Source organism: Balaenoptera musculus, chromosome 8 (assembly GCF_009873245.2).
Source record: "Balaenoptera musculus isolate JJ_BM4_2016_0621 chromosome 8, mBalMus1.pri.v3, whole genome shotgun sequence".
NCBI lineage: Eukaryota > Metazoa > Chordata > Mammalia > Artiodactyla > Balaenopteridae > Balaenoptera > Balaenoptera musculus.
The window spans coordinates 8,832,652-8,851,172 of NC_045792.1; the positions used below are offsets into that span (position 1 = coordinate 8,832,652).

At 58.5% G+C, this 18,521-nt stretch overlaps 1 protein-coding gene across 3 annotated transcripts; it reads right to left on the minus strand.

The window, feature by feature from the left end:
- Window positions 1-381: 381 nt before the first annotated feature.
- Window positions 382-16,303, minus strand: ROBO3 (roundabout guidance receptor 3). Of its 3 annotated transcripts, XM_036859246.1 has the most exons (28): window positions 16,144-16,303; window positions 12,808-13,134; window positions 12,286-12,443; window positions 11,675-11,795; window positions 11,440-11,578; window positions 10,993-11,120; window positions 10,587-10,711; window positions 9,252-9,423; window positions 8,731-8,936; window positions 8,431-8,512; window positions 7,960-8,125; window positions 7,608-7,774; window positions 6,953-7,077; window positions 6,539-6,764; window positions 6,202-6,323; window positions 5,482-5,653; window positions 5,201-5,386; window positions 4,369-4,392; window positions 4,235-4,277; window positions 3,897-4,036; window positions 3,416-3,610; window positions 3,108-3,246; window positions 2,726-2,938; window positions 2,196-2,344; window positions 1,956-2,066; window positions 1,584-1,751; window positions 917-1,101; window positions 382-596 (listed from the first exon to the last, which is right to left on the minus strand). In XM_036859246.1, the coding sequence occupies exons 1-27, from the start codon at window positions 16,301-16,303 to the stop codon at window positions 947-949; spliced, it is 4,119 nt and encodes a 1,372-aa protein (XP_036715141.1). In that variant the 3' UTR covers window positions 382-596; window positions 917-946. The 3 variants fall into 3 exon arrangements, with proteins under 3 accessions (XP_036715141.1, XP_036715142.1, XP_036715143.1); XM_036859247.1 differs by lacking the exons at window positions 5,201-5,386; window positions 5,482-5,653; window positions 6,202-6,323; ... (12 more) ...; window positions 12,808-13,134; window positions 16,144-16,303 and adding an exon at window positions 4,944-5,048; XM_036859248.1 differs by lacking the exons at window positions 3,416-3,610; window positions 5,201-5,386; window positions 5,482-5,653; ... (13 more) ...; window positions 12,808-13,134; window positions 16,144-16,303 and adding an exon at window positions 4,944-5,048.
- Between the last annotated feature and the right edge of the window lie 2,218 nt (window positions 16,304-18,521).

The window sequence follows — 18,521 nt, forward strand, 5'->3', positions numbered from 1 at the left end:
TGGCTGGGATTTCCCCCATCAGCTCCTCCTTTCTTTGAGTTTTTAAAAATTACTGTTATTGTAAGGGGTATATTTCCTGATAGGGGAGGAGGCCACCAAGGGAGGGCCTGGCTCGGCTCTCAGAAGACGGGACAAGATTCTCGCTGTTGGTTATTTGGAAAGTCCTTCTGGGTGTAACTGGGAAGACAGTGGCTTCAGCTCCTTCTGGAGGCAAAACAGGTGGCACCTCTTAGCCCTGCCCTCACCTAGTGCTTTCAGCCGAAGAAGCTCAAATGATACACACACGCTCGCGGCCTCCTTCCTCCCCACATCCTGCACAAAACCAGACAAACAGGGCCCAGGGCTCTGATCAGACTCTTTTTATTGTCTTTTTTATGAATGGGTCCCAGATGGCAAGGGAAGAGCTGGCTCCTGGCTTCTAGGCCAGTTTCTCAGGGAGCCCCATGCATCATTGCTGAGAGGGAAGAGACTCGGCCCTGGTCCTCTCTGCTCAGCCCTCATTCACCAGGGGGAGGGGCTCTTGCTCAGGCTCCCGGCCCAGGGACACGCCCTTCCCCATGGGATTTCTGGTATTTCATCAAAGGTCATCTTGGTTCCTAGAGAGAGAGAGAGAGAGAGAGGCTGGTTTGCAAGGCGCTGGTGGGGACAAACAGGACCCAGTAGGGATGCACCTCATTTCTGGTCAGCCTCTCTCCTGATCCAGCTCTCCTACAGAGCCTGGCCCCTCTGTTACGTCATCTGTCTTCATCCTTTGTCACCTGTACTCCAGGAGTCCTCCCTTCCTCCTTACTCACGGGGTCCCTTCCTTTTGACACTTCCCCCAGAAGACCTCTCTGCCTTCCTAGTTTTAATCATCCCGTCGTGGCCCACGCTCCCTAGCCCTCCACTCTCATTTTTTGCCATCCCCAGCCCCTACCTCTCCACATTTCTGTCCTGGCCTTTGGCTCTAGCTCCGGCTCCGGCTCCGGCTCCGGCCAGGGCCCCGGGAGCCCCGAGAGCTGCCGGAGCCTCTCGAAGAGTTGCTGCCGGCTGTGGAACAGGTGCTGGTGCCCTGGCCCCGGGACAGGAAGCTTGGTCGGCTGTAGGGGAGCCAGGCCTCTTCTGCAGCACGAGACAGAGGGGCATTTGCGCCCAGGCAGGGGGAGAACATCGCTGCTTGCCCCCGTGCCCCCCTAACCGCCATCCCAGCTCTGGAAGCAGAGTTGAGGGCAGACCATCCTGGGGGCTGAGGAGAAGCAGAGCGCGCAGCCCATGGCCTTCACATAACACGTGCTCAGAAACCCATGGGGAACTCCCACGCGGAGAGGGCCTTGGGAAAGCAGGGACAGAGCGCCCGGCTCCCACTCTTTTCTCCTCTGGGCTTCAGTCCTGGGAAAGGATACAACTTGGGAACCTCAGGGGATTTTGCCCAAAGACAGCTAGAGAGACAAGTGTCTTTGATGTTGATCAAATGTTGACCTCCTCCCAGCTGGAGGTCAGGGGTGAGCTGGGTTGAAAATTAGTGCATCAGTGGCACGGTCTGTACCACCTGTTAGGCTCCAGTCCCAGCGCCCACCCTCTTGTGTGGCAGGGGCCCTCCTTACCATCCAGGTGCGGGCCCCGCCAGGCGCCCAGGGGCCCGGCCTGAGCCACTCTCCTCCCCCCACTGTGCTCCCGCTCCCGTTCCAAGGAGGACATGCTGCCTGCAGCCCTCAGCCCCAAGGCCCAGCTTGCCTCTTCCTCCGGCGGCGGCAAGGGAGGGGGCGGCAAGTCTGGGGAGAGACCTGCTTTCAGCACTCTCCTGCTTCTCCCGATATGGGTCTTTCCCCCACTCCCACTCCCTGGCGTCAGAGGGCGCTGAACGAACAGCCCAAGGTTTGGGTCCACTCGCTCCCTCCTCCAGTCCGCAGAGCTCACCCTTGGTTATCTGCCTGCTTCCCCTACTGTCCCACCTCCCAGGCTCATGGCCCCCTCACCCCCAGGACTGTGCTCCCGCCGGTAGGGAAGAGCCTTGGGTTTCTTCCGGATTCGGGCACGGGGCCCGTGAAGTGGAGGAGTCATCTCCCCAGGCGCCTGCCGGGTTCTCCCTGTGGCATCGGGAGATGCGGGGAGGAGCGGGTAAGAGAGTGGATCAAGAAAGGGGCTTGAGGGTGAAGGGGAAACAAGCTTCTGGGGGATGGGGAGGTGGAGGCCAGTTGAGGGGTCTACAGACTCACCTGGGGCACTGCTGGCTGTACTAGCGGCAGGGCTGGGGCTGTGATGGAGGGCCATGGGGTCAGCACCCAGGCCAGCAGGCCTCCCTTCATGGCTACTCAGCGTGGGCTGGGATACACTGAGAGGGGAACTTGGCCCAAGGGGCGCCCTCCTGCAATGACATGAGGCTTCATTTGTTCGCTCAACAGACACTAAGTGCCTACTGTGTGCCAGGCACCGTGCTAAACAATCAACCTAACACTCAGATGAATAAGACACAGCTCGTCCTCCACAAGGCTCCCATGCTGGTGGAATACTAGGAAAGCCAACTTTGAAATGCCCCAGGAAGCTTGCAGAGTCCCTCCAATGACTGTCGGGAGTGAGAGACCTTGCCAACCTCCACATTTCTCCCCAAATCACACTTCCACCCTGATACAGCCATGAGACCTCTGGGCCCCAGATTCATCCATCCGTCTGGTCATCCACCCATTCACCCACTGAATAGATATGTACGGAGGGCCTGTAACATGCAAGGTACTATACACTTCCCTACCTGGGCGTCTGGTGGAGATGGGGAATGTCAGTGGGGGGCTGGGGAGGGTCAGGAGGTGAGGGGGTAAGAGTGGCTGTGGACTGCTGTCCATAGGAAGGTGTGGGAGAGGGGGTTTCCCCTCGGGACGGAGGGACCAAGCACCCCCCGCTGGTGCTGGGCTCTGCCACGTGGCTCCTCTCGGGCACTGGTGGGCCCCACTCTTCTGGCTCTGAGCTGGGGGCAAAGAGGCAGGAGGGCAGGGTGACTGAGTAGCTTCATACCCTCCCTTTGGCCTTCCGCTGCCCCCATCCCTTCTTCTCCCAGCATCTTTGCCCTCCGCCGACAGGAGGCCCTGGGCTGGTCCCATGTGTACAGGGCATCTGCAGGCAAGGCGCCTCCTTACCCGCCCTCCAGCTCCTCCTCAGGCCCCTCTAGGCAGCTCAGTTCACAGGAAGGGGGCGGGGGTGGCAGCGCTTCTGGCCAGTTGAGAGAGGGCATCTGTACAGGTTTTCCCAGAAGCTTTACTTTGCCTCCCCTGGCTCCTGAGGAGAGCAGGGTGGGGCCACAGCAAGATACAGGCAGGAAAGAGGCAGAGGTGAGACACGTCAGAAAGGAGTGCTGGGCTAGGTCCCAGAAGGGGGGGTGGAGGACACTCTTTGGGGAAGATGCTGCTCAGGGCTAAAATGGGGGTGTTGGGAACTGGAGTCCTACCACTGTCCCCCTGGCTCCATTCTGGAGGAGCATACTGGCTCCAGTCGCCTGGCTCCCCTGAGGGGTGTGGAGGGAACCCCCCGTGGAAGGTCTGCAGCTCCTCGCCGGCCAGGTCAATGGTGCTGTAGACGGGACCCTCAGCAGAGGCGGCAGCTCCCCGGGCCGTCTGAGCCAGGTAAAGGGAGATCCCTGCTTCTGAGGGGGAGAAAGAGGGAGGCCCGGGGAGGAGACGGGGCAGAGACAGAAAAATAGAGGACAACAGGAGAATGGAGGGCACAAGGGGATCCCACTTCTTCCCCTATCCCAATCCGGGGTAAAGGTAAGGCATGAGAGAGGCTCCCCCAACTCACAGCTTCCCAAGGACCACGCAGCCTCAGCAAGACTGGGACCCCTTGGCCCCCTTCAGTTTGCCCCAGCCGGTCGGGAGGAGAGAGGGTGCAGGGCCTCCTGGTGTACCCCTGAGGGAAGCAGAACTCCTCACCATTGTAATATCTGTCGTCTGGGTCAGGATTGCTGGGGCAGCAGCTTCCCCTGGGTTCCTGGGCCGAGGGGCTGCGAGATGAGTGCGGCCACGAGTCTGCCAGCCACGGGTAAGGAGCAGGGCCAAGGCCCATTGGTGGCCTGAGGGACAGCAGGTGAACGCTGGGGACAGAGAGCCTGAAGAGGCCAGCAAAGTAAGGGGGGCAGGGGTAATGGGAGCTGGAGGGTGGCAACGGTGAGTGTGGCGGTGAGAGGAGGGCGGAGGTCAGCACGGGGGGGTAGCTGGGCCTGGGACGAAGGGAGTGGTCTCATCTCGGGGAGATGAGCTAAGAGAATTACCTGGAACTGGCTGCCGACAGGCCCTCTGAGTGTGGGAAGGACACTGGGGAAGACGAGGGGGAGACTGTGAGAAGCGTGGCTACCTGGGGTCCGAACCCCGCCCCACCCCCACCCCGGGGGCAGAGATGTCTTACCTGCAGATGTGTAAGCAAAGGAGGCTTCCGAAAAGGAACCCGTGGGAGAAAGAAGAGGGGAAATGGGGAGAAAAGTCAGAAATATCCATATCCTGGTCCACTCCTTGGGCCTGGTCCTAATTCCACCACTCGGGTTGTACCCTGGACCAATTTCATCAGAATTCCTAGGGATGCGACTCAGGCATCAATATTTTTCTAAAGCTCCCCAAGTGATTCCTGCGTGTAGCGAAGATTGAGAACCTCTGAACTAAGAGACCTCACATCTCTCCGGACACGCCCCTTCCCAGGGAGAAGCAGAACTCAAGTCCCCTCCTTTCAGCGGGTCCCCCCTTTCCATCCAGACCCCGCCTGACAATTTATCGCCTGGGATCCTGGCCACACTCCCTCTGCCAGCCCCCGACCCCCGGGAAATGAGTTTCCGCCCCCCGCCCCCCAGACTTGCCCCTTCTCTATTGAGGCTGACCGCAAAGCCTGCTCCTTCCCGAGGCATTTTAAGGACAAATCTCACTCCTCTCAGCAAACTCAGGTCCCGCCCCGCCCCCTCTGGGCCCCGACCTTCCCCGTCCCCCACTAACCCCCCAGCCCAGGTCCCGACAGCTCCCGGTTCCACCTTGGGCACCCGGCCCCTGTCCAAGGGGCTGAGTTCCCGTGCGACCCCTCGCCCGACGCCGCTCCGGAAGCTGTTGAGCCCCTCCTCCTCTCTTTCCATGCTCCCCGCCTCCCTCCCTGGGGGGGCGGGATCTCCAGGCTCCGCCCACTCCAAGGCCCTCCTTTCCATCTCCGCGACGCCCTTGTGCCCCCCGCCCGCGCTGCCCCCGGGCCGGGCTCTCACCCGTGTAGTGACTGAGCTCCTTGCGCTGCCTCTGGCGCCGGTAGAGGGCGGCGCAGAGCCCGAGGAGCAGCGCCCCGCACGCGGCGCCGCTGCCCGCGAGGAAGGCGGGCTCCCGCAGCACCCTCGCCAGCCGCTCCGCCAGCCCCGGCCCCGCCTCGAGCCCAGGCTCCAGTTCCGGCGGAGACGCTGTGGGGGTCAGAGAGGTGAGGGGAGTAGAGGCACCGCTACCCCAAGGCCCCCCTTAACTCCCAGCCCCGCCCTCCCACCCCCTCCGGACTCACGCAGCTGCACCGACACCGGGGCACTGGCCACGCCCACGCCCGCGCTGGTGGCCGCCGCCACCTGGGTCCGGTAGAGGAGACCGGGCAGCAGTCCCCGGAGCACCGCCGAGCGCGCCCAGCCTGCCGCGGACCGGTTGAGGTGGAAGCGGCTCTCATTGCCCAGGCACCAGATCTGGGGAGGCCGAGACCCGGGTTTAGAGATTCAGAAGTGTCTTCTGGCCTCACGGGGAAACTTGAAGCTCTGAATGGTAGAAGGGGCTTAGCCGGACGTAATTCAACTCAGAGAGGGCACTCTGAAACCTCTCTCCTCTTCCCCCAGCCTCGTCTCCAGGCCCAAAGCCAGTCCTAGGTTCCCTCCTCCCTAATCCTAACCCCAGCCTGGTCTCCAGGCCCAAAGCCAGTCCTAGGTTCCCTCCTCCCTAATCCTAACCCCAGCCTCGTCTCCAGGCCCAAAGCCAGTCCTAGGTTCCCTCCTCCCTAATCCTAACCCCAGCCTGGTCTCCAGGCCCAAAGCCAGTCCTAGGTTCCCTCCTCCCTAATCCTAACCCCAGCCTCGTCTCCAGGCCCAAAGCCAGTCCTAGGTTCCCTCCTCCCTGATCCTAACCCCAGCCTCGTCTCCAGGCCCAAAGCCAGTCCTAGGTTCCCTCCTCCCTGATCCTAACCCCTGGAGCCTCCCTCTCCCTCCACTCCCCAGCCCGCCCACCTTCTCAACCCCTGCACCTGGTATTCCTTGATGACCCCATTTTGCTGGGAGGGGAGCGGAGGTTCCCAAGACACAGTGATACTGCTGTTGCCTTCACCCCCCAAGGCCACTGCCACTCCCTGGGGGGGACCACTGGGGGCTGGGCCAGGGTGGAGCATGGTGAGAAGGACACAGACAGTCATTGCAAGCTGCCCCTCGTGCCCCGCCCTTCCTCATCCTCCCAGTTCTAACATCTTAGGGAAGCGAGATGCATCCCTCCTTCCCGCCGGCTCCTTGCTCTCCGCAGGCAAACCTTCATCCTCCCCCACTCCTTCCCTCTTGTCCACCCATCAGCTCTGGGCCCCACCCCCTTACCCTCCTCAGGAATGCTCCTGGTCACCAAGGGGCTTTCAGCCCCCAGCCCCTCCTGGCCTTGAGCTTGCACCTTGATCTGAATTTGAGTCCCTGGGGGGAGTCCTCTTAGCACAGTACTTTGCTGGCTTGGGGACTGTAGGTCCAGCACTGACCAGCTTCCCCCATCAGGACCTGCTACCCTCCAAGACACTCGGAAAGCTTGCACCAGCTGGACTGGGCCATCTACCTGTGGGAGGCAGGACAAAGCACACCAGGGGGAGAGCTGGAGCCACACAAGCCCTCCAGCCCCAGCCCTCCTCCACTCACCCATCTTCCCCAGCCGCTCACCTCGCACCCTCCCACACCCATGCTTGGAGGCCCCTTTGTGCCCCATCATCACCTCCGCCCTTAACCTCGTCCCCAGGCCACACTCACAGTCCAGGACACCTGCAGGGTCCGGGGCCCAAGGACTACGGGCTCCTGCAGACGCACAGCCACTTCAGCCAGTCCCCGCTGGCCCCTCCACGGGTCCTCCTCCACTGGCCTGGATGGGTCGCTGTCTACTGACCAAAGAGCCCACTCAGCAGGGGCCACCAGGACAGGGGGTCAGGACTGAGAGTGTGCGTATGTTCCACCTCTGCCCTGCCCCACAGACCACTACTTAGTACTTCGGAGCACATCCCAGGGTCAGGAACAGGCTGGTCAGGGGAAGACCTTCCAGAGGTGGGCCAGGGTGTCCAGCTAACATGAGTATTCTTTCTGCGTGACTACATATGTGCCCTTTAAAGGCCCTGTTCCTCATCTCTCACATGAAGATGACCCTCCAAGTTTCCTTCCACTCCTTATAATCTGCGTTATCTGTGGGTAAAGGCTCAGAAGTGAGGAGTTACCAAGATGCCTGCATCATCTTTCTCTCTTTCCCTCTCTCCTCTTCTCTCGTTCCCTCAGTGAAAGGGAAGCATGACCTCCTATTCCAGGCCGGGCCACCAGGACAGACCTGGAACCAGGTAGGTGCCATGGTTTGCGGGGAGGGGGTGCTCTGCCATGTTTCACGTTATACCTGTGATCCAGAGACCCTGACCTTACTCACCCTGGGTGCGGACGGGCTTGGAGACGGGGCTGGGCTCACTGAGGCCCCAGGTTCCCACGGCTCGCACCAGGAACAGGTAGATGGTATTGGGCTGCAGACCGCTGACGGTGTGTGTCTCCAGCTGCACGCCATCTGCCACCGTCCGCCACATGTTGCCAGAGGCTTGGCTACAACAAGAATGAGGTGACAGAGCTGTCCGAGCCCAACCTGTCTATTTCATCTCATCCATTCTCTGTCACCCCCTACTACCTCCTCACCCTGGCAAACCTCTCACCACAACAGCAAAGCCTTTAAGGACACAGGGGCCCCTCCTTGTAACTTTCCATGTTTGCATTCAAAACCTTCTCCTTACCTGAAGGCCTCTATCACATAAGAGGTGACTGTGGCCCCAGTTTGTGGGTTAGGCTTCCAGGTCAGGGTAATGCTGTTCTTGGTAATGTCAGTGACCACTGGTTGCGAGGGAGGCCCCGGAGGGGTACTGGGTTCTGTAGGGGGGTCTGGTGATACTCCCCAGTCTTCTGCAGTGAGGAGATAATCTTTGAGTAGAAGGATGGGGGAAAAGATGGCCCCAGCGTAACCTTCCTCCTTCCCAGAGGAGCTGTGGCGCTGTGACAGTGGTGATGGTGGAGGGGGGACATAGTGAACTAACCCCTGCTCACATGTGCCTCCCAAGGGCACCACTTCTGTCCTCCTTCTCCCCACCACCATGACCCTGGCATTTGGAAGATAAAATCAGTCCTGAGGTTTGGGGAGGTACTGGCCACCTTTGAAGCAGGTTTGGAGAAGGGTGCTGGCAAAACAAGGGAACAAAGGAAAAACTCACCCCGCCTCCTAAGCCAGCCACTCCAGGTGGCCTCCCCTGTGGAACTCTTGGCCACACAGCTGTAGAATCCCATGTGCATCTCCTGCGGGAGAGGGCGGAGGATGGGCAAACTGGGAGTGGAGCAAGGTAGGGCGAAGGAGTGGAGGTGGGTGTACAGAAGGATGGGGAGGATGTTGTCCACTCTAGGTGGCCTGAGAGCAGAGGGGAAGAGGTGGAGTTCAAGTTGCAGCAGGTACTGGAGTTGGGCATGTGGACCACGTGGCCATTCTCAGTTACTTGGGCCCCAGGAGTGAGACTCACCTGCACACTGGCGATGTGCAGGGTACCGTTGGCCATTAGGTTGAGTTGGACGTCATCCCCTTGCAGCCACTGCCCATCCTTCTTCCACTGGACGCTAGGCTGAGGGTTCCCAGTCACTCTGCATGGCAGCCACACAGAGGAGCCAAGTGCCAGCGTCTGATTAGCTGGTCCCTGGAGGATGATGGGAGGCAGCCCATCCAGGGAGGCTGAGAGAGGAAGAACTTGGGCACCTCAGGCGAGGGTCCTGGGTTCAGGCAACCAGCCCCTTGTCCTCATCTCTGTTCCTTCACTTCCCCTCCCCTGGATATTGCAGGGGGCTTCCATAACCACCTGTTGTCTCTGTGTGGAATCAGCCATCTATTAGTGGCTTCTGTACCTGATTTCCAAACTTCAAGGACATGTCTCAGGAACATGCCTCTCCCCTTGCAGATATATTACATAGAATCCAAGAAAAACAGATCTCTTTAAGCCATGATTTCCTTCCAGGCCATGAGTCCAGCCCTGTCTCCATGGGCACGTACCTCCTTTCACCTCCAACAGAGCCTTGGCCAGGATGCTGCCGGCCACACTGACAGCCTGGCACACGTAGTAGCCAGCATCCCCGCTCTGCACTTCAGTGATGCTGAGCTGGCCTCTGGGAGAGACTGAGAAGCGCCCCGTGGGCTGAAGTGACTGACTGGGGAATAGCAGGGCCTGGGGACAGAGCAAGCAACCAAGCCACCTGGCAGCTGGCAGGGAGAGCTCCCCATTCTCACCAACCCCAGAATCCAGAGAAGTCCTAAGGTTCTAGTTCATACTCTGTCCCAAGCCAGTTTTGTGACCTTAGGCAAACTAGTTAACCCTATTCACAAGAATAAGGGAGTTTTATTAGATGATTTTGGGGGTGCCCGTCCCAGCTCTACCAGTCAGGAAACTGAGCAAGCTATTTAACCTTCCTGAGCCCCAATTTCCCCAAATTTGGCTCTTAGAGGATAGTTATGAGGATTAAATCAAGTGACTACCTGAAACTCTTTCAGTACATTGGATGATAAACGTTAAGTACTTTCCCCTTCTTTCTGGCTTTAACATTTTACATTAGATACACAGAAGGTAGGGAAGCAGGTTTTAATGGCACCATGCTGAGCCCCTGACTGATACTTATTCCCACCCTCTACTACCATCAGCATTTTTATTCATTTAAGAATCTAATTAAAATGCAGCAGTCCCCAATGCTAGAGAAGATGTTGGAAAATTGTGGCTGTGGATTTGCAACGAGGTAGTGGGTGGCCCGGTTTCCCAGTGGGATGGGGTTAATGAGACTTATTTTATTATACTGACCTTGTTTCCCAGTAGCAAAATTCCCACCCTTCCCTTGGAGGGAGTTACTTGTGTTGTAACATTAAGTAATGTTCATTCCAATTCTGTATGCTGAGATTTGTTTGCTAAGGTTGAGGGGTGTCTGTGAGCTCCCCCTGGTGGAAGTCCTTTGTAATTAGAAAAGCATGTAATGTTCTACCCTGAGCAGCTTTGGTACAGTACTCGCTTTCCAGAGCGGAATGTTAAAGCCCAGGCCCCAGGCATGGGGAGGAGGAAGGATCTAATTGGATCTGCTACATCCTCAGGACAGCCTTGCCCAAAACAGAAAGATTCTCCAAGGAATTACCATACAGGACAGTTCCCTACCTCCAAAACATATTATCATATGTTCCAGGCCTTTTATATTCATTATCTTATTTAATCCTCCCAAATAACTTGCACGGGTTTCTGGAAGGAAAGGTAAGACAGAACCCCAGAGAGAAGTTTGCAGAATGTAGAAGGAGGAAGGCTGAGACCCAGAGGAGAAGCTGGTGGGAAGGCCTGTGGAGCTGGCCACCTACTTGACTTCCCTCCTTTTGCCAGAAGATGGCAGGCGGGGGGTTTCCTTTGGTCTCGCACTGGAAAGCTATGCTCTCTCCAGGAGCCGCCATCTGGTCCTGGGGCTGGGTCACCAGCTGGGGTGGGACTGGGAAGGGGAGGGGAGATAAAGGAACAGGGAGTCAGGGGTACTAAGAAGGGAGACAGAGGGAACAGGAGAGAGAAGCCTGAGCTTGGCTTAAGCAGGAGCAGATGTCCATCTCCTGCTCAAGCCTGCTTAGCTTTCCCATCCTTCCTCCCCTTCCAGAAGTCTCAGGGGACGCACTCATATCTCCTGCTCTGTCCTTTCTCCTCATTCTCCACCTCCACCCATCCTCCGTCTTCCCTCGTCTCATCCCTAATGCAGGCAGTCCCAGGTGGGGCCCTCACCGTGAACACTGAGGGAGCCGGAGGCTTCGGCGCGGCCCACGCTGTTCTCCGCCACACAGGTGTAAGTCCCCTCATCTTCAGCGCTCACACGCCCGATCCAAAGGCTGTGGTCGCTCCGGATCTCATACCTACTCCACCCCCCACCCCCAGGCTGGATTGGCCACAGCTACAGACCCTTTCTCACCCACCCAGGACACACACCAGGATCAGGGTACATAAGGACAAGGTAGACCTCAACAGGGACAGAAGCTGGTACCCATGGACCCATGAACGGACGTGGGGACTGGGTAGCGCAGGGGCCACAGGCTCTGGGGGACAGACTCCTCTGTGCCATCAAGTGAGAGGCATCTGCCTTCCTTCCCCCCCACCCACCCCCAGTTTTCTAGGGGTGGGTATGTTCTTGAGCTGATTGGGTCTCCTTACAGGCAGTAGGAGGGGGCTTCTCACCTGCCTGTGGGCAGTTCCCCATCCTCCTTGCGCCAGCGTAGACGAGGCGGGGGATCCCCCTGCACCTCACATGGGAAGTCCACGGGGGCATCAGCCAGGACCACCTGATTCACTGGTCTACGCAGGAATGAGGGACGCTCTGTGCAGAGGGAGTGAGTGAATAGTCAGGGGGTCTGCTCAGTTACTCACTCCCCAGGCTACACACTCCCGTAACTCCAAAACCCCACGTGCCTACCCAGGACCACAAGTTTGGCTGCCCCACTCTCCCGTTCTCCTGCCATGTTGGAGGCCACGCACACATACATCCCTGCATCACTCTTGAGCGTATGTGACATCATCAGCTTCCCTCCACGGAGCTGCAGAGTAATAATAGAAACTTTGATCCCTTATAGCCATCAAAGCGTATTTGTTTATCTGATCCTCACAGCAAGCCAATGAAGAAGACCAGTGAATCTGACCCACTTATCAGATAAGGAATCCTTGAGTGATTTGTGCAAGGTGGGGCTCAGGTGTATCATTTCTCCCACAGCCCAGACCACCTCCCACCAGTCCCTGGGGCATCATACTCCCCACCTTCTTACACTGATTCCTTCCTACCTCTGCTGATTTATCCCCCACTCAGTAGCTGACTCTCAGCCTCTGGTTAGCTAATGCCCCAATTTCAAATCTCTTGTCTTATCGCCTCCAGGACTTTTCCCCCCGCCCCTCCAAGACCTTTAGATTCAGGCCTTCCTCCTCTGACACATGTCCCAGACCCCTAGCCTAGGGCTTCGCCCCTCAGGATGTCCCTGGCCCCCGACCCTGGCTCCCAGTCGTCGGATCCCCAGCCGTGGCCCCGCCTCTCACCGTGATCCTTCCCTCCTCCTCCTTGAGTCTAGCACCGTCCTTCTTCCAGGACACGGAAGGCTCTGGGTGGCCGCGGGGGGGCACGCATTCCATTACCGCGGGCTCCCCCACGGCCGCCACCACGTTCCCAGGAGACTGCCGGAAATCATCGCGGAGGACTGGAGAGAGCGAGAGCGAGAGCGCGCGCGCGCGCGCGCGCGAGAGAGAGAGAGAGAGAGAGAGAGAGAGAGAATGAATGACCAGGGGAATAAATAGGGTGTGGGGTGACATAACTGGGTGAGGACACAGGAAAGTGTTTTGGGGAGAGGGGGATCACCGCAGACCGCAGACCGGAACTCTTCCCGGATTGCGACAACACCAGGCCCACTTCCTCCTCCGGCCAAAGCGAGGGCTTTAGAGGCCAAAGGTCTTAGTCCCAAAGGGAAGCTGCTGAATGGGTTGAGATTGGGCCTGGCTCTGGATGGCATTACCCGGTGCCCTCCCGCCTTCCCGAGGCTCTGGAAGCAACCAGGAGACTCCTACCTGCCACTTCTAGAGAGGCGTTTCTACTAGCCGCCGCTCCCAGGTAGTTGCGCGCTACGCAAGTGTAGACACCCTCGTCCGGCCGCGCGCGGCGCCCGTGCACGATGCGCGGGAAGAAGAGGGCGCCGCTGGGCAGAAGCAGGCGGTGTGCGCGCGGGTCCTCGCGCGCGGTGGCCACGCGCGCCCCATTCTTGTACCACTCGATGTTGGGCCGCGGCCGGCCCTCCGCGCGGCAGGGCAGCGTGGCCGGCTCGCCTCGGGAGACCAGCAGATCTGGCGGCTGCTCCACGATGCGCGGCATCGCGTCCTCCGGTCCGACCTTTGACCCTGAGGGGGGTGGGGGGCGCAGAGCATTCAGACCCGGAAACCGGGAGAAAGATCGAATGTCCAGAGAGAAGAAAGATCTCCGCCTGCCCACCCTCTCTGTGTGTAGGGTCGAGTATCTCCTTCGGGACAGGTGCCCCGCACGTTCTTAGGCTGGAAAGGAGATGCCTGCGGACAGGCAGATCAGTAGAGGAATCTGGACACCTGCTCCTAGGCCGGCTTTCTAGGCCGGCTAACGACGCCAGCCTCCTCTCCTGCCAAGTTGAAGTGCAGAGTGACTGGGCCACGGCTTGGCAAGTAGACCGCGCCTCTAACCGACTGGTTTTCAGTCCCCCTCCCGCGCTGGTTCACAGACCTGTGAACAACCATAAGCGGTGCACCAGCGCCGACAATTTGTTCTTCGCCTCCGCGCGGTCCCGGACCAGCGATATGGAGACTGCGACCCAGCCTGGGGCCCCCCTTAGGAAAGGGAAGAAGTGAATGATGGGCTGAGGGCTGGGACTCCTTATCCTGGAGCCCGTGAATGGGCACAGTGCCCACGTTTCTGGGTCCTGTGAAGTCACAGGAATTGAACGCAAATGATGGTGGAATAGTGAGTAACGCTCCTTTTCTAAGAGGGCATAGTTTTCAACAGATTATGCTACAGGTTGATATAGTTAAGAAAGGCTAAGAATCATTGAGAGAGGAATTCCTCTACTTTCCTTGGTCACTCAGATCCGTTCACCGCATATCTGCTCCTGCCCCTCCCTTGGCCTACAGACTTCTGCTCGCTTCTTCTTCTGCAGTTTGGGATCCAGGATCCTCGAGCGGGTTGAGCTCAGACGCCCACCCCCAGATTCGTCAAAAGTGGATTTGTAACCTATGGCGGCCAGTAGGCGTCGCTGCCGCCTCGTGTAACCTGGTGTCCTTAAATAATCAGGGACAGCCCCGTGCTTCTGTTCTCTGCCTCCCCTCCCCCGCCCCCGCCCCCAACGCCCCACCCCACCCCCAGTTCCAAAATCCGCGGGGACCTCTTGCTTCTAGCCTCTGTACGGGATTGGGTTTCATTTCTCAGCCCCGGCTCTTAAGAAGTTCTAGTGGAGACAAAGCTGCATGGGCTGCCCCGTGCTGCTGCTATCCTGGGGAGAGGGTATCTAACTGGTTAGGGACAGGAAGATCGGTTTCCCTCCCACTTAGGGAAGGAAGGAATTTTTCTCGATTTCCTCCCTTTCAGATGGAAATCTCTGCTTCTCACTCGTTTCTTCTCCTCCATCCCATTCCAGTCCCCGTTTAGACAGACCAGACCCCACGTGAGCGACCCTGGAGTGGTTAAGAGCTCAAGGGGTGTCGTGGAACCGACCGGGGCTGGAATCTCAGACGCTGACACTTCCTAGCTGTCAGAACTAGGGCAAATTATTGAACTTGTCTGGGTCGAAGTTTCTTTACCTGTAATGTGGCAGAGTGATAGGGTTGTCACAAGACCAGAGTGTATGTAAAGCACTTGGAAGAAGACTCCATGAATATGGCTAGTCTACCATTAGTTATGGGCTCTTCCTCCCTGGCCCACCTTACCTTATCTTGACCTCTACAGTCTCTACCTGAATCAGATTCTTCCAGGCCCCAAAATTCCCTTTCCCCCTTCACATGGCCTTTGGGTGTAATGGAAGTTGGTTTCTTATTGCCAAGCTTTACGTTGCTTTTGTGACCATTGGGATACTATTCATCCGCTCTGAGTTTGTTTTCTCAGTCACAAAATGTGACCATCAACGCACCTCCTTAAATTTTCGAGTTTGAATGAGACCATGTGTGGTGAAAACACTGTAAGAGCGCTGGGGGAGCAGAGGCGCGTCTGGGGTGTCCGTGAGAAGGGCTCTGTGCTTAACCTCCTGGGAATCTAAGAGGGTCAGGAGGTTGGAGAATCCCATCTCATTCCCCATCTTCTTCCTCCTTGCTCCCTCCATACAAACCACACCCTTCTCATCGGCTCTTTCCCCCTAATTCCTGTAGACACAGCTGCAGGCGTCCTTTCCCTGGAATTTCTTCCCTGTCATTCCCGGTCTCAGGAGATGCTTCGACAGCAGCTAATGAATAGCTAATGGCCATGCTAATGGGGCTCTGGCGCTCCTCCCCCAGCACCTGGATTACCCCACTCACAAACACACATCCATTGCCTGGGTCTCCTTTCTTGCCACCTTGGAGTCCCCAGCACGGTGCTGGTAGATTTGAGCGGGTAGAGGCTGAGGGATGAAGGCTGTGCCCAGAGGGGGATCAACAGCAAAGTCGTTCAGGGATGCGGGAGTTCCCGATGCGGCCGGCAGGGGGCGCAATTGGCCCTCTCCCCAGGCTCCGGCAGATCTACTCTCGCCGCCTCCCTGCAGCGCTAGGGGAAAGCGCGCTGTCTCAGTCATTTATTAATCACCGTAATTAGCGGTAATGACCTCCCCGCCAGCGCTGCCCGCCCGCCGCAGCTCTGCCGGGGTGGGCCGGCGGTGAGTTCTACCTCTGAGGGGCAAACTTCTAAGTTTCCCTGAAATGGTCGCCGCCTCTGCCTTCTTCTGTAGCAAACACATTTAACATTTTGGCGTCATCACCCTCGTCCTAAGTGAGTTCTTGGAAAACTTTGGGTCCCGAAGGGAAACCTGTTACCTGGGTGGGTCACCGAGCGGCACGGCTTGGCCCAGGCCCTCCAGCGACCGCGCCCCCTCCTCTACCCTCCGTGCTGTGGGTCCCGGCCTCTCTTACTCCGGTTCTTCTCACCTGGGGTGGCCGTGGGCATCGGTTGGGGAGGAGAGGAGTGGTGGACTCAGCTGCCAACTTTTCCCAAGCCCTCGACCTCCCGCCGATATCCCCACTCAAGTGCTTTAAGCCCCAAACTATCCATTGGCCCCCACCACCAGGGAGGCGCTGGGAGGCGCGGGAGGGCATCGCTCGGTCCCGGACCTTGGGGCAGGAGCTCTTTGGACTCCCCGTCCATGCCGCCCTCCCACCTTACCCCATCCCTGGATCCGAAGTCCCCGTGGGGCAGGGTCTCACCGTTGAGATAAGGATCGCCGGGGGTCAGCTGGCTTTGGTTGAGCGTCGCCAGCGAGGAGTTGAAGCCGAAGAGCAGGTCGCTGGAGTTCGATATGTCCCCGCCCAAGGAGTCCGCGAACAAGTTCATCTGCAGCAGCGTTTTAAGCAGGTAGCGCAGCATGGCGCGACCCGACTGAGACCGGGGCTGGGGGCTCGGAGCCCAGCCCCTGGGTCTGAGACCCGCGGGCCGGGAGCCGTAAGCCCCTCTACAGCCTCTGCGCGCTGTCCCAGCCACGGTGCCGCTTTCCTGCCGGCGCGCCTGGGTACCGCGCGTGCCTCCGCGTGCCCTCCTCCTTCCCTCGTCCTTCTCTCTCCACCCGCCAGTGCCCGGGTCCCCCGGGAGCTGGGCGGGCAGAAAGCAGGTGCCACGCGGATCACCGCGTAATTAAGGGATTAATCCGCCGCCTTCCACCCTCCCGCCCCCACCCCGACGGCCACTAGCAGGGCCAGAGACTAGAGTCGCGTCGCGCGCGAGATGGAGTCCCCGCCCCGCGCCCCGAGTCCCGCGTCGGTTCTGGACACCTCGGGAGAGTTTCCCTCCTTTCTCAAAGCACCCAAGATGAGGGATGAGGCTCTTTCGGACTCTGCCCTTCTGCCTGACTTCAAAGGAGGAATCCCTCCCCTCTTTTCCTCTTTTAGGAAACTGAGGCAAAGCGCCAGACCGTTCCTCTAGCTCTCCAAGTCCTGGCTTCCACTTCCTCCCAAGTCCCCGGGCTTTGCTGCGGGAGTGCGGACGGCTGGCTTGGTTTGGGGCGGGAGTTGGGAGTGGGTGGAGAATAATTCCGCGGTGCGTCCACCCCTTTGCCCAGCAGTCGCCTGGTTTGCAGCCGAGAGACCGGGGGATGAGGCGGCGCGTCTTGACCTGGGAGTCCTTGCCCCAGACGCACCACTAATCTAGTAGTTCCTGAGGATACTCAACAGGGATAAAACTGGAGGCGGAAAGCCCAGGGAAACCCAGGCATCTCGCATCTATTGGCATGCTTTTGCATTACTTTGCTCTGACATATTTTATTAAATTGTCTTACCTTTCGGAGGAGACTGAAGGGGAACCAGGGAGTCTGGGGCTAAGACAAAGAGAGCAATATTGTTTCTGTAAAGGCAAGTGCAAGAGAAGACATGGGGTTGATGGAAAACTCGCTCAAATCTGTTCAAACTTGATAATGATCCTCCTTAGGGGGGGGACACGACACCCCCCCCACCCAACCCCCCCCCGCCTGTTTCTGGCTTTTCTGGCGTGCTTTGTACCTGAAGATCTCCCAGTCGCCCCCCTCCACACACACACACACACACACACACTTTCCTAGGCTAGGGGTGGCCTTGGGGTGTCAGGGGAAGAGAGACCCGGGCCTATCTGAGCTAAGGCCCTGCTGATGGTGGGGTTCTGGTTCAACCGGAGGGCTCCGTGTGAGGAGATCACCTTTGAGGGGTGGCTGCCTCCGAAGTGGGAGGAGGCAGGTGAACAGGTCAGCATCCTGAGGGGTGGGTGCTACACAGACGTAGACCCCATCGTAAGCTAAGTCAGGAGTTGAGTATTTCAGGCAGGCAGCACTCAAGTGAACTAGAGACTTAGTCAAGGGGTGGGGGCTTGTCCCCAAACTCCTCCCTCAATCCTCAGAGCAGCCCTCGGGGGCCTCAAACGAACGGGCATTTAGGTGCCTTCCTACGGGCCCCCCCCCCGCCACGCCCAGCCTCAGCTCTGCGCGTGACTTCGCCAGGCCAGAAGCAAGAAGGGCGGAGGCGGGGCGGGGCAGTGGGACAAGGGCCTGCCCCACCAGAGGCTGCGCCCTAGGAGCTGTTCTTTCAGCACCCCGTCCTTGCTGGACTAGGAACCTGCGCCCCACATACGACTTAAATCCCAGCGGACCTTAAGTTGGAGTAGGTGGGAGAGGAGCTGGTGACACATTCTTTCTCAAGGACCAGATACTAAGAGATAGGACCTGACGTCTGATCCTTGTTCCAGGACGAGGTTGCATTCAGATAAGAGAGGTGATAAGGGATAGATTTTCCCACCAGAAATCAATCCCTTCAGGAATGATGAACCCAGATGTCCCAATCCTATATTTGCCAGTGAGGAGATTTCACACTCTGGAGCTGTTTGCGCATCCGTTAAGGAGAAATTGGACTACTTGCTCTGCTCTGATGCTTCAGGTTCCCGGTTCAGGGGCCCTCTGCCCCCCTTCCTGCTGCCCCTCCCAGGTCACCTGGGTTCCATCACATCAGAGGATGAACCAGGACAGAAATCCGGCGTCCTGGCACCAGCCCTGCTCTGGGGCAGGGAGGGCTGCAGCAGACAGGAAACCGCATCCCACCATGTGGCTCCTGCCCCATCCTAATCCCCT